Below are 15,309 nucleotides of genomic sequence, written 5' to 3' on the forward strand. Positions count from 1 at the left end.
ACATTTAAAAAAAGGTAACCACTACACTCACACATGTCTGTCCTCTTTTCACTTTTACTGCTAAAGGAAGAGCCCTTTGAAGGAAGCAAGGTACGAATGCATGACTCGGATAGTTTCTTTATTTCCAATCCCATCAACATTAATTCAAGCTGTCCATTTGAGAGCTGAGACAGATTGATGTCTTTCCATTTGTCTGCGCTGTGTTAGATTCTGTTCAGTGAACCATCGCAGAGAGGCATCATTCTGTGTTGCTTTTGCTTCGACACAAACATCTCATTTCATGATTTCAACCCTCAATCATGGTTTTTCAGTTATAGCCTCCCATCAAACTCCAATCATATATAAGTAATCTTGTCGAATGTGTGCAAACAGCAGCTTTGCAGTCAAACTGCTGCGTTTGTAAAATAAAACTGGTTCTGGATGTACGTTTGTGGCATTTGCAAATAAACGTGCACCTCTTGGGATTTGAATGTGTGTGTATTTGCTTGAATGCACTGCTCTGCGTGTATTGGTATGTGCGTGTATCTGACCCTTGTTGGACAGAATGAGTTGAGGAACACGGAGATGCTGTCGGCTGCCTGTGCGGTGGGTGTGGGCTGCTGCTTTGCTGCTCCTATTGGAGGTAAGTCAACACGACTGTAGCCTCTGATTGAACTGGATTTAATTATGTGAGACATTTACAGGAGCTAATTAGATGAAGAGAATATTTACCCCACTAGCAGCCGAAGATGCCAGTCTTAGCCAGTATATTTGTCTAAATCCAAGGTTCTCAAAGTCTGACTCTCAGTCTAATGGCTGTCCATAGGAAGGAATATTGCGCATTTCATTCATTAACAGCTTATGTCATCCTATGATACAGCAGCACATAACAAGCCCAACTCTTCTCTCCAGCTTTAGCACTTTTCTTTTAATGCTTGATGTCAAAATGCATGTTTTTAGGCTACACGTGAACATGCCATGAGGTTAAAATATTTATTAATACAGTTGTGGTCAGACATTTACACATACTCATCATGGCTATGACAGTCATGCTAATTTTGGCCTTTTAATGATTTCTTTGAACTGTACTGTTTTTTTACAGAGTGGAGTGAGTGTACGGCATACACCGTTTCTAGCTAAAAAAAAGTCTGCAAACACTCCTCTTCAAATGCTCTTTTCAAGCTTTGCTGGAGTTTTAACCTCTTCAGACCTTTTCCTCTCCTTCACGCGCTCCTTAATTGGGTGAAGTTGAGCCAGAAACTTTGCTCTATTTGTCATTTAGTTAGGAGAACTTAATTGGTAGACTGACACGTTCTGGTCTTCTCCAGGATCCCAATTAACCATATTACACACAGCATTTTAAATTGGGTTGTAACCACAAAACAACCCATCTTATACAGCCACATATAGATTAAGATATGTGTAACACCATATTTGGTCCTGAGGGTACACACGTCTTCTTTTAGGTGCTCCACTTTGATTGATTGATTGATTGATTGATTGATTGATTGATTGATTGATGGGCTTAAACCCACATGACTATATGACCCAACCTACTGTATGTATGCCTCTTTGGCTTTATATGTGTATTTGAATGATCACTTATTTTGTTTTTCTTTTTACTACTTAATACCAATCCTCTTTAACTGCTGTCGGCAACATATTTATTTTGATAGACCGCCACAGCTCTAACAGTGAAGTCAGCACTGCTGAAGTTTTAACACCTTCAGCTCTTCCGTTCTCACCGTTTTAGCAGACTAAACCTTCCTCATACTGATAAATTAAGTTGGCTTCAAGTTCAAATGTAAATCTACCGTATTCACTGATGGTTAATATACAGTCCCATGTGAAACTACATTAAAACTTTAAAAACTGCTTTTCATTCAGAGAAGCAAACTCTGTCAGCTGCCAAATGCTCATGTGTCCATGAATGTTAATGTTTCCTGTAACTTTAGATAACCTTTTGAGCATTGTTATCAACTTTTACTTGATCAACTCTTTAAATTACTTTGAAAGTGATCTAAATGATATTTTATAATACTAATGCACCAAACTATAACATGAAAACAGTGAGGAATTGTTGTACTTAGCGTTAAACATACAGATAATTCTCAAATTTGTGGTGCTTTTGGCGACTTCGAGCAGCTGAGGAGCTTCTGCTCTGCAGGAGCTGATAGGGATCAACGTGGGTTAAAAAAGAGTGATTATTAGATTTATGTCTTTAAATGGATGACGTTGTGTCTTAGTGGTCCTGTTTAACTGTTGGCTGTTGATACTTGTGGTGCAGCGGGGATTAGGATTATGTTTTCTCAAGGGTGAAGATCATAATCATCCACATTAGAGCCACGTTAAAATCCTCAGATTAAAGTGGTTTTCCGTGGATGCTCACATGATGAATCATACTTGGTATCACTCGGTGGTTGTTCTGCATTCGACTGCATCTTACCATCTTCTTCAACAGATGGACTCGCCCACTTATGCAAATGCTAAAATTTCCATTTTTTTCCCCTGAGAACTTCAAGTACTTCTCGACCTTTGCTCTAATTGTTGATTATTAGGGTGAATTTCCATCTTCTGCTTCATTATAAGATTTTTTGTTAGACCTTATTTTCTTCTTTCTTAATTGACGTTCTTCATGAGTCGGGTTGTTCAGAAGGTTTTAATTGTCGTGTGAATTCACTTCTGTGTTTGAAATTTGCTTGCTAAATAAAGGTGCCCATTCTTTCACAGCGGTTTGAATAGAGTGACATGTTCTTTAGCATTTTAATCTATGCTTAATGACAATGACAAGACTAATAAAAGCTGTAAAGAGGACCTTAAGTTATAATTATTTTGATCAATGTCTTCTCGTCTGCATCATTTGAGCCATATAGAATGGATGCTTGTGGCCACAAGCGACAAGAGGAACTTGTTTTTGGGGCGTGATTGACACCCTGTCTCATTTATTCAGAACGACTAGACAAACTCATACTGACAACAGTACAGTATGTACTACACATTCACCGAGACACGATTCATGTAGCTGTGTGGCATTTCCAAACAAGCAAACAAACAGGTCCTGCGAGTTAGAAATCTTTGTTGGGTTTTTTGCAAAATGCTGAAAATCCATGAGAAAATAACAAAAGATTATAGCCGTGATGATCAGAGCTGAAGTATTTCATTGATTCACTGAGTCACTGAAGCTAAATATGCAGCTACTGTGGTATTTTTGTGTTTTTCTAAAATGTTATAGACTACATGAATCAGTTAAGGAAGGTCACGATTTATAGAGATCATCTGATAGTTAAATAATTATAAGGTGAAAGCCTGAGAATAGCTCTTTGCTAGAATATCTGATATTAAAATAAAGTTGAGAATTTGCTGCTTTCTTGACTGCAGTTGGGCTCTGGGAACGGCTCACTCTCTGTATGTATGTTTGTGCGTTGCAGGGGTGCTGTTCAGTATTGAGGTCACGTCAACATTTTTTGCTGTGAGGAACTACTGGAGGGGCTTCTTCGCTGCCACCTTCAGCGCCTTCATATTCAGAGTGCTTGCTGTCTGGAATCAGGAGGAAGGTAAAGTACAAAACAGAAACAGACTCTTCCAGTTCTGTTTCAAGAAAAATATCATAATATGCAATTAAACAAGTTAATTTAAACTCACCGACCCTTTCATTAGGTACATCTATTCAACTGCTCGTTAAAATAAATCTAATCAGCCAGTCACGTGGAAGCTACTCAGTGCATTTAGGTATCTAAACATGGTCAAGACGACCTGCTGGAGCATCAGAATGGGGAAGAAAGGTGATTTAAACAACTTTAAATGTTGCATGTTTGTCAGTTCCAGACTGATGCTCAGAGTACTTCAGAAACTGCTGATCTACACAATCCACACAACTACCTCTAGGGTTTACAGAAAATGGTCTGAAAAAGCAAAAAAATATCTAGTGAGAGGCAGTTCTGTGGGCGAAAATGCCTTGTTGATGTCAAAGGTCAAAGGAGAACGGCCTGAATGCTTCAAGCTGACAGGAAAGCAACAGAAACCCCAACAAACACTTATTACAACCAAGACATACAGAAGAGCATCTCGGAAATTTACATCATGTCAGTCATTGAAAGAGAGCGCTGAAGCAGCAGAAGACCACACCAGGTGCTGCTTCTGTCAGCTAAGAACTGGAAACTGAGGCTACGATTTACTCAGGCTCACCAAAACTGGACAATAGAGGATTGGATTAATGTTGTCTAGTCTGATTTATCTTAATTTCTGATGTGACCTTCAAATCATAGGGTTAGAATTCAGCATGGACAACATGGAAGCATGGCTCCATCCTGCCTTTTATCAGTGATTGAGGCTGGTGGTGCTAGTGTAATAGTCTTTTCTCTACTGTCTTTGCGCACGACACCACGGCCGACCTGAACATTGTTGCTGATCATTTCCACCATGTCACAAAACTCAAATCATCTCAAAATTATTGTCCCTGAACATGACACTAAGTTCATTGTACTCAGATGACCTCCTTTGGGATGTGGTAAAACAGGGGATTCACATCATGATGGATCAGGATCATCAGGACATGATCAGGATGTGTAGCTGACAAACCCACAGCTACTGTGTGATGCTATGTCTATACTACGCTATGTCATGCGAAGTGTTTCCAGCACCTTGTTAAATCTCTGCCATTAAGAATTAATGCATTTCTGAAGGCCAAAGTGGATCTCTTTCATATAAAAGGGTGAACTTAATCGAAAAGGGAACCCCTTTCCAATTCAATTTAACAAGTTACTAGGTGTACCTAACATGGTGGCTACTTTAATGAGACTCTATATAAAATGTAATTCAGTATATATAAGTATATCTTTAAGAGGCGTGATGAGGTAAGTGGTTGTCTTTAGTGGTTCAGTTTAAAAGCCAGTTTTCATTCATAACAGATTGCTGTATAGCAGAGTGAGAACAGTCTTCTTTTTCTCAGAGACCATCACTGCTCTCTTTAAGACCCGTTTCCGTCTGGACTTCCCGTTTGACCTTCAGGAGCTGCCAGCCTTTGCCATACTGGGGTGAGTGTGTTTCTCTGGACTGGCGCCACATTAAACGGAGCCCTGATCCCCAAGCAGCTTCTGTTACTGAGGAGATCTGAGCTCCTTTTCTGCCGTTCTCCCAAGTCTTTTAAGAGTCTGAAGGTTGATTTGTATTCGATGAACGGGGCATGAAATTAACTTTTTACTCTGCTGATTACAAGCAGAGGCTCGGTCCAGATCAGAACGTGCCAAATGTGATTTGTTTGATGTATCTTCATGGAGAGAAACGATGAATTAACATCGGTTGGCTTCCTTGAAAAGAGCTTCCAACTGTGACTGACTTAACCAGGCATAGCAAAACTGTAGCTTTGTTTCATTTGTGGTAATTCTTTTTCCATGTGGCTGCTTTTGTTTTGCACCACAATGCTGTTCTGTTTTACCTTCAACAGGCCAAACAAGCCGTGTCTCTGTGTGTGTGTGTAGGATTGCGTGTGGTTTTGGGGGAGCTCTGTTTGTCTACCTGAACCGGCTGATAGTCGAGTGCATGAGGAAGCAGAAGACAATTAACAAGTTCTTGCTGAGGAAGTAAGTATCTCACCCCAGTCTTACACAAAATCATTAAACATTTGTAGATTCATAGACCCAACGTCCCCTTGCCCAGCTTAAAGGAACAGTTTGACATATTTGGAAATTACTCACAGAGTTTGATGAAACGATTAATACTGCAACTGCTAGCAGAAAGCTAGCTTAACTGAGACTGGAAACAATGACTGTGGATCTTTCACAGGGTACTGAAACTAGCTAACCAACTCATCTAAAGCTGACTAATGTATAACATCGTTTTTTTCATGCTCTTACTCTGAGGCACAAACTGTCCCACAAACTCACAAACCTGCTGTGAGTTGTACACACACTTTTTCCCTCATCCATCTTCTTTCAGCTGGTCCCTTTATGAGGCTCTAAAGCACTTCATCTGCTTCCATCTCACCCTGCACTTAGCATCCTGTCACACTAACCCTCTGCATGTCCTCCTTCGCCACATCCATGAATTCTTTACCAGACATGTCCACTGTCCCTCATCTGCACATGTCCAAACAATCTCAGCCTTGGCTCTCTAACTTTGTCTCCAAACCACTGATTTACACATTTCTAATTCTGTCCATCCTGCTCACTCCCAGCTCTGCCACCTCCAGCTCAGCCCTCTGTCTTTTTATCAGGTCTCACTACCATCTTGTAAAGCTTTTCTTTAACTCTTGCTGCTGTTCTTCTGTCACAAATCACCCCTGAAACTCATCTCCACCCTCTCCACCCGGCCTGCACTCTCATCTTTGTCTCTCTTGTGTGCAGTCCTTTGCTTTGAATGGCTGACCCCAGGTATTTCAACTCCACCTTCACTACTTATGCTTCACTGCTACACAAGTTACATCTGCCTCCCTCTCATCTACATACGTATATTCTGTCTTACTTCTACTGACTTTCATTCCTCTTCTCTACGGAGCATACCTCCACCTATCCAGAGTTTTCCGCCTGCTTCTTACTCTCACTACAGAACACAATGTCATCTGCAAACATCAGAGTTCACAGAAAGTCCTGCCTGACCTCATCTGTCAACCTATCCAACATCACTGCAAACAAGAAGGGCCTCAGAGGAGATCCCCGGTGTAATCCCACCCCCACCTCCTCATACATGTCCTACACCACCCTCACATACTTTTCTCCCACTCCACAAAGACACAGTGCAATTCCCTGTTACCTCCTCAAAGCAAACACTGGATCTGTATGAATTCATACTGCTGCTCATTGATCGTCAGCTCTCTTCTCAGCCTAGCCATACTTTCATGGTATGCCTCATCAACTTTTTCCCACTGTAGTTACTATAGCTCTGCACATCCTGCTTGTTCACGAAGGTACCAGTACACTACGCTAGCTGTTTCCAACATAGATTGTATGTAAAAGATGGACATGGCAAGTGTCGGCTCATTTGGAAGCCTCAAGCTGAGCATTTTTGGGTGTCACCATCTGTGGGAACTGGGAAGCTATAAAATGAGTATCATGTTGTATTCAAGAGGACATAAACTAGTGACTGAAATCATAAATTCATTAGGCATTTTACTACAAGCTTAATTTTCCACTAGTCTTTTTTACAACCCTCTGTGGGAAATAGGGGGGGAAAAAGCACTTTGTGTTGTTTTTTTTATTTTCAGACTGCACTGTTCTGTCCGTCATATATATATAATTATACTCTTTAGTTTCCAGTCTTTATACTCAGTTAAGCTATCATCTGTTGGCTTTAACTTCATATTTAACAAACTGAAATAATAACAGTATTATGATCTTCTCATCTTACTCTGCCTTAAAACCAATAAGCATATGTCAGATATTAAAGACACATCTAAAAACACAACCACACACACTGACACATTTTAGCTGGTTAAACTCTAACTAAACACAAGGATCATGAACATCCTGCCCATGTGCTCCTATGCTTCTATTTAAAATTGGCCTCACACTCTATGTCACAAAGCTAATGTAGTCCTGGGAAATGTAGGTAAATCTCTTGTATGAATTGGGTCGGTTTCACACACGTCATCGGGAGCTATTTATACACTATCTCTCTCTTTCCACACCACCAAGAAACTAGGTATGCACATACAGTGTGTCAAGCACACTCATTAATGACCCCGCAGTCCATCTCTTCCTGTCAGGCGTCTGGTGTATCCTGCGCTTGTCACCCTGCTGATCTCCACACTCACGTTCCCTCCGGGCTTCGGACAGTTCATGGCTGGACAGGTGAAAAAATACTTTCACACTCCTTTGACAGTATGGAAGCATGCGATGACTGTTGTGAGATGATTGATGGTCATTTTAAATGAAGCCTACATAAAGGCTTCAAGAGGGCTTAAAGGCTATTCCCAAAGCACGGGGACAGATGTAGTCTAATCACTGGGAATCAGAAAAGGAAGACTGCAGCAAGATCTTAATTTTTATTTATATATAATTTTTTTTATTTATTTCAGCAGTGTAACTCTGTATCTGGGAGTGGAGTGGGGATGCTCCAGAACTTTTCTTCAGTATTAAAAGCAGCTGTCAGTTCAATTCTATTTCATTTTTATCGCACCAAATCACAACAACAGTTGCCTCAAGGCACTTCATATTGTAAAGTAACAATCCCAACAATCAGAAGACCCCCTACGAGCAAGCACTTTGCAACAGTGGGAAGGAAAAACTCTCTTTCTACAGGAAGAGATAGGAGAACGACAGGAAAAAAGACACACTGTAGAAGTCACATATTATTATTATTATTATTAAATAATTATTAAATACAAAGTGATGTATAAACACATAGTGAGTAAAAAGAGATGAAGAAGAAGCACTAGGTCCATCATGGGAAGCCCCAGCAGGCTAGGCCTATTGCAGCATAACTAAGAGAGGATTCGGGGTCGCCATACGCCTAACGATCTGCTTTTTTAAAAACAACAGTTTTGAGCTTAATCATAAAAGTAGAGAGGGTGTCTGTCTCCTGAATCCAAACTGGGAGCTGGTTTCACCTCCCATTGTACTTTTAAACATCCTAGGGGCCACAAGTAAGCCCACTGCCTGAGACTGAAGTGCTTTTTTACGGTGATATTGTAATAGGATATCTCTAAGATAAGATAGGCCTGATTATTCAGGATCTTTTGAGAAGAAGGACGTTAGAATTGATTCTGGATTTAAAAGGGAGCCAATGAAGAGAACCCACTATGGGACAAATATGTGCTCTCTTATACTGTAAAGTACACACAATTGTATGCAGTTTAAACAGAGCTGATAATAGTTCATAATTCAGTCATGTCAGATCAATTCACGCATTTATTTTACAGAGCAGTTACACATCTAATCCAGCAGTCGCCAAACAGCTATCACCACTCTTCTATATGCAGAGCTGTTGAATTTGTGTGGGAGGACTTTTTACCTGGATGTCTATCCTAACATTTGTGCAGCTTCCATAAACAGCTGCTAAATGTAATCACAGCACTTTGAATGACATTGAGAACTTTAATCTCCTTAAAATCCTTCCTCATAAAAAAATGACAAAAACGGTCAGCACTTGGCCATGAAACTGCTCGTGAGTCAGTTTTGTGGTTACTTCTCAGTCTATTGAGATGATTTTGTGTGTAAAAGGGAAAAAAAGTGTAATCTTTGGTGTAATTTGGCACATTTAAAGCACAGATGTCAAAACTTACACATGACGGAGCAAAATTGATCAACACCGTCTCCTCGCAGCCAGTAGACACTGGGTTCGGACCTTCCTGTGTGGAGTTTGCATGTTCTCCCTGTGTCTGTGTGGGTTTCCTACCAGGGCTCAAAGACATGCCTGTTAGGTTAGCTAGTGATTCTAAATAAGCAGGAGGTGTGAATGCGAGAGTGTGTTGTTGTCTGTCTCTGTGTTATCCTCGTGATGGGCTGGCGACCTGTGCGTCCTGCTGGGATAGACTCTGATGCCTCCCCGCAACCCTAAGTTGGATAAGCGGTGGATGGATGGAGTGTTTCAAGAGATGTGTCACAGTTATCAAAAGTAGTCAGTCAATTAATTGCTACAGCTTACAGTTTTGAAGCCTGCAAGATGAATTTTTAAACAGCTACATCATTTCTTCTACAGTTTTTGTGCCTAAATTTGAAAGAAAAAAATCAAAACTACTTTCAAGTGCCAAGTCTCCAGTGTACTATGAGTAGGTTTATATCAATATAGAAAGAACTGTGTGGGTGGAAATAGCCCTTTCTAAGACAGAGAGCAAATAGTATGGGTTCACATGTAATTGGACCCCTGGTTACTGAACGTTTCTTTTTCCAGGGGACTTGTATTCGAACAGAGCCTTTGTGGCTGACCTTGTCAGACTGCTAGAGTCTCCTAAACAGATCCTTCTGACGTTAGAGAGCCAAAACAGATATTCAGATTCAGGATGCTTCTTTTTTGGGTATGTCTGTGTGTGTTTGCGTTTCTGTGTGTCGATCTGTCAGCTGACGCAGCACGAGTCTCTAGTGGCGCTGTTTGACAATCGGACATGGTGCCGTCAGGGTGTGGCGGAGGAGTTTGACTACATCAGCCACCACCATGCCTGGAAACACCCCCAGGTCAACGTCTTCATCACGCTCATCCTCTTCACTGTTATGAAGGTAGGCGACATGAAAGGCTTTTATGCACTGAAATCAAACCGGCGACGCTTTCAAACTTACTGTGACAAGTAGTTCTTGTCGATTACCTTTAGTGTCATTGAGAGCTTGGCAGAGGTCACAGCAGTGTCTCCTGCCTCTTCGTCTAATCCCAAACTCACTCTGTGATAATATCAGGGCTCTGGGAGGGTCAGACAATCAGATGTGGGACTGTTTTCTCTTTTCATAATTAATGATAGTATTTCAAGACTTCATCTGTATGTCTAATCTTGGTGCCTTGTAAGAGTTTCAGAGATGGTTAAGTCTGTAAAACTCTGTCTCCCTCTTTCAGTTCTGGATGTCTGCTGTGGCCACCACCATGCCCGTTCCATGCGGAGCCTTCATGCCTGTTTTTCTTATTGGTGAATTAAACCTCTTTCTCTTTTTTAAATGATTTCCACTGCCCTGGTGAACCTTAAACTAATGTTCTTGCTGTATTGGTGTGCAGGTGCAGCCTTTGGCAGACTTGTTGGTGAGATCATGGCAACCATGTTTCCTGATGGTATACATGCTGCAGGCAGCGTGTATCCCATAGTTCCTGGTGGTTATGCTGTAGTTGGTGAGTGACTCTATTTCTATATCGATGTTTGTTTTGAGATTTAATTAGATTAATTACATAGTTTCTTTTTGTGGGGATCCTGTAGTATTAGAATGTATCACAGCTGGAAAAGTCGTCACTGTTTTTACTACTTTATCAGTTTGGTCAGAAGATTGTTTCTAATATTACTTGTACTATGACTCTGTTCTGAAACGTACAAAGCCAGTGTTGGGGAGAGCAGCAGAAAGATTAATTGCTGAGTGTTTCAATTTGCTGTTTTAATTTTTGTACAATTAGCAGTACTGAGCAAAAGTTTTAAGCCACCCATCATTTCTTTATGTTTCACTTCCCAGCAGCCAGACTTTTATGCCATTTTTTTTAAAAAGTTGTCTTGAGCAATAGTTCTCCAAGTTTCTGTTTTTCTTTGGATTTCGGCTTTTACCCTCATTTTCAGTCCAGTCCTTGTACCTGACTGTGAGGATTGTTTTGGGGTTGTTTTTTCGCTTAACATTGACCTATGATTCATTCAAGCGTTAAACAAAGTAGCTAACTCAATGAATGAACTCATTTTCTGTCTAAAGGTAACAGACAATTTATCAAAGAATCAAATTTAAATTGTCTCTTTAGGCACTTTGTTACTAGGAAAACAAGAAAAAAACAATTTTTTTTAGTTAGTTTATTTAGTTCCGTGATAAATTCCCAAACTAACTGCGTTTGATAGCTATAGCATAGTAATTTTGCTCAAACAGGGTGATTCCCAAAGAGCTATTGCCTGAAAATTTGGCATATCTCACCATAAGTGTGTCCATAAAAGGAAGCTGGACAAGTTGAGAAAAAAGGGAAGTAGTGGCAGGCACAAAAAAATCTACAGCAGATGAACAGTCTCTGAAAATAGGAAAAGATCCAGCAAACATCTGTCACAGGACCTGAGAGATGCATCTGACTCTTTGGGTGATCCATCTGCTGTTCACTGAAGGCTCATTAGAAATGGTCTCAGTGGAAGGATGGCTGTCTTGAGGAAAGGAAATGGAGAGAAAAGGCTGAGGTATGCAAAATTACAGACTTTACTGAAAAATCAGGTGTTATGGAGTGATGAACCCAGATTTGAATATATGTATGGTGAAAGTCAGGAAAGTGATACAACACAGTGTGTCTGAAGCCATCTGGAGGCACTGTCATGATTTAGTGCTGCGTCTGACAGGTTTATTTTTTTAGTATGAAAACGATCCCAAACACACTGCCAGTACAATAAAATCATACCTGATGGAAAAACACACAGTAGAACTCAACATTGTAGAAATGGTGTGAGATCATCTTGACAGAGAGCAAAATAAAAGGCAGCCAACATTCAAAGAAGAGCTTTAAATGCCCTTCAGGAAGCCTTAAAAGCTGTTCCTGTTTTAAAAATTACAAAAGGCTTGCCTAAGAGAGTTCAGGCTATGATGAAGAAGAAAGGTGTTCACACAAAATGTTGACTCATTATTACAACTGACTCTCATTAGAATTGTATAAACTCAGATTTTGCCTTATATTCTGTATATACATGTAAATTTAAACTTTTTCTGTGGATCAGACACTCCATCTTTGCCATTTTGCTCCATGTAAATGGCTTCAAGGAGACTGACAGATATAAAAGATTTTCCCTTCATTCACAGGTGCTGCTGCTCTGTCTGGAGCGGTCACCCACACTGTATCCACAGCGGTCATAGTGTTCGAGCTGACCGGTCAGATCTCACACATCCTGCCTGTGATGATCGCTGTGATCCTGGCCAACGCCGTGGCCCAGGCGCTCCAACCATCGCTGTACGACTCCATCATTCGCATCAAGAAGCTCCCTTATCTGCCTGAGCTGGGGATGGGACATCATGAGTGAGTCTGCTGATGCTGATGCTGCTTTCCTCTTTTGCAGTGATTCTGCACCTTTTTTCACTTTTTTTATTCCATTTCCTCTTCATCTTCCTTTCGCTTATCTTCCCGTTCATTTCCTTCCCTTATGTTTGCAGGTGTCTCATTAACCTCTATCTTCTCCTCCATGTTTCAGGAAGTATAATATCCGTGTGGAGGACATCATGGTCAGAGATGTGCGCTACATCACCCTTAACTCTTCCTATCGGGATCTGCAAGAGATGTTAATGACAGGTCAGCTCAAAACGCTGGCCCTGGTTGAATCCAGAGGTAAGAGCATACACAGTATGGGTATGAGCTCATCACTGTGCTTGTGCCTCCTAATTAATTACAAGGTCCCATTAAGAGACATGTCAATGCATTCAGCACAAAGTTATGACTTATTCTAAGCCAGAGGCAACTCACATCAGCAGTACTACAGCACTAAAAAGTCCCAGACGATACCGACCTCTCTTGTCTGATTTTCTTTTTAATATGTGCTTTTTTTGTTTGTTTTCACAGCCCCTAACTAATAATTTTACTCCTCCCTTGCCATTGCCTATCCCGTGCCCTTCCTTCTCCCTCAGATTCCATGATCCTGCTGGGCTCCATAGAGCGTTTGCAGCTCCAGTCGCTGCTTTCGCTTCAGCTGTCACGCCAGCGGAGGCTGGAGTACCTCCGCCAGCTGGCGCAGGACAACGGCACGCACGATCACCTGCCCAGTCTTACCAGTGACAGCACCCCCAGCTCTCCCTGCACCCACACCCACCTCAACTCCTCGACCAATTCCAGTGCTCGCCAAGCGGTCCGCTTCTTGGTGAGCACTCAACAGGTGTGAGGCGTCCGGGGGCGCCAGGGCTGGGCTGGGGCGAAGTCTGGATTGGGTTGGGGTTGTAGCAGTAGACTAAAAGTGGATCAGCATGTGTGAAGCATGTAGCAGTAGGTAAAGGCACAGATGGAGTTTTTGGACAGCTGTTGTGGTAAGTGCTTACAAGCTGTGTGAATGTACTTCATTTGTATTTTAACATTAAAATGTGTCTTCTGTGTCTCTGTCGTCTGTGCCCTTACCTGTGCTGTCCTGTTCGTTTACGTGCATGTGTATTCGTCCTTTGTGTGTCTCCCTCGTTTTTGTTTTTGTCCTTTTTTTCCTGCGTTAATGTATTTTCCGTGTAGATCTCCACAGAGGAGTCTTCATCCTTCAGCCCAGTGGTTTCCAATGTTCAGCTTCCTCTGAAATCTGCCCTGAAAACCGTGTCTGCCATCAGTGACACAGAGACGCCAAACAGTATGTATTTTACAAAAACAAATAAATTAAAGATCAGAGTTCAGATTCAAATGTACTAAACCTTTTTTTTTTGTCCCCTCTCTGAGGCTCTCAGACCCTTTCCTGTGCTGACCAAGACAAGGAGCTGCTGGAGGTGAGGAGAAGCAGAGATGTTATAGATGCATGCGAGAGTGCGAGTGTCCTTTAAGAGTGCGACATGCACTGTACGAGCGGGGATGTGTGCGCTCTCTCAGTCCTCACATATATCGTCCACCTCGTCGTCCTCCTGCTGCTGACAGGCAGGATCCACCCACAGACAGCAGGGTTTTCCTGTGTAATCTCATGCTGTGGTCGAAGCTTTTTGTATAAAACGTCTATGAATCATTGCACCCTCACCGCACAGCACATCCACTGCTGGTCAAACGGGTTTTTTTAACATCCTACATTTTAGCATTTCTTTTTTCTTTTCTTTTTTTTTAGTTTTATTTAAAGCGGTCATGGCGTCATGCAGTGTGGTTTAAAAAAATGTTTCTTATCTCTTTTCAACACCTTTCAGCACAGTTCAGTCCTCAGCCACTGCTGTGCTGCCAAACGCTGTTCAAATGCGCAATTCTTTTTAAAAATCGGGTGTAGATCAATCAGAGATATAAAACGTGTCAACCTGATGGTTTTGGGTTTAAATATTTCAGTCGGTTCACACATAAAGGATCAAGCTGTTTCTACTGTTCTGGAAATGAAACATTTTTGGTTTTGGACTGGTCAAAATAAGTAATATTGAACACGCTCCTGGAAGTTTAAAGCATAGAGCAAAGCTGAATTACAACCCTTATTCAAAATATTTGCAAATCTCATAATCCCATATTTTATTCTCAACAAAAACATATCAGAGGCTTAAACTAAGACAATTTACCATTTTAATAAAAATATTGGTTTATTTTGAATTTGAAGGCAGCAACACATCTCAAAAAAGTTGGGACAGAGTCACGTTTTCCACTGTGCAGCATCCTCTCTTCTTTTAACAACAGTCTGTAAACATCTGGGAACTGAGGAGATCAGCTGCAGGACGATTTTACAAGTGTTGTCCCATTCGTGTCTGATTGAAGATTCCAGATTCTCAACAGTCCTGAATCTTCTATATCATATTTAACTGTCTGACATCAGGCAGATCAATTCAGCACTCAGACTCTTCTACTATGAAGTTGTAATACATGCAGGATGCAGTTGAGCATTGAATTACTGAAATATTTAAGGCCTTCCCTCAAACCCTCATCTAGATGTTGCTCTAAAATCTGTACACACCTTGATATGTACGAGTTGTACATCAGCTCTAAGGCACCTCAATACCATCAGAAATGCAGAGGTTTGAATTGAGAGCTGATAGCTGGGTTCACGTCTTCCAACAATAATTTCCAATTTCAAATCGTATGATCACTTTTTTCCACTTTGTCTGAGTCCATTTT

The 15,309-nt window shown here is 41.1% G+C and overlaps 1 protein-coding gene across 1 annotated transcript in view; it reads left to right on the forward strand.

Annotated features, from left to right (window-relative positions):
* The window catches only part of clcn2a (chloride channel, voltage-sensitive 2a), a 38,460-nt gene that overhangs the window by 12,798 nt on the left and 10,353 nt on the right, over window positions 1-15,309 (forward strand). Inside the window, exons 6-18 of the mRNA XM_085389218.1 lie at window positions 544-622; window positions 3,408-3,533; window positions 4,928-5,012; window positions 5,457-5,558; window positions 7,679-7,763; window positions 9,972-10,127; window positions 10,456-10,525; window positions 10,612-10,722; window positions 12,357-12,570; window positions 12,743-12,876; window positions 13,173-13,402; window positions 13,759-13,870; window positions 13,957-14,003. Coding sequence (XP_085245344.1) covers window positions 544-622; window positions 3,408-3,533; window positions 4,928-5,012; window positions 5,457-5,558; window positions 7,679-7,763; window positions 9,972-10,127; window positions 10,456-10,525; window positions 10,612-10,722; window positions 12,357-12,570; window positions 12,743-12,876; window positions 13,173-13,402; window positions 13,759-13,870; window positions 13,957-14,003 — 1,551 coding nt within the window. The remainder of the gene's footprint in view (window positions 1-543; window positions 623-3,407; window positions 3,534-4,927; window positions 5,013-5,456; window positions 5,559-7,678; window positions 7,764-9,971; window positions 10,128-10,455; window positions 10,526-10,611; window positions 10,723-12,356; window positions 12,571-12,742; window positions 12,877-13,172; window positions 13,403-13,758; window positions 13,871-13,956; window positions 14,004-15,309) is intronic.

This window comes from Rhamphochromis longiceps, linkage group LG18 (assembly GCF_057381845.1).
Source record: "Rhamphochromis longiceps isolate RC_006_pf linkage group LG18, R_longiceps_female_GT1.1, whole genome shotgun sequence".
Lineage (NCBI taxonomy): Eukaryota > Metazoa > Chordata > Actinopteri > Cichliformes > Cichlidae > Rhamphochromis > Rhamphochromis longiceps.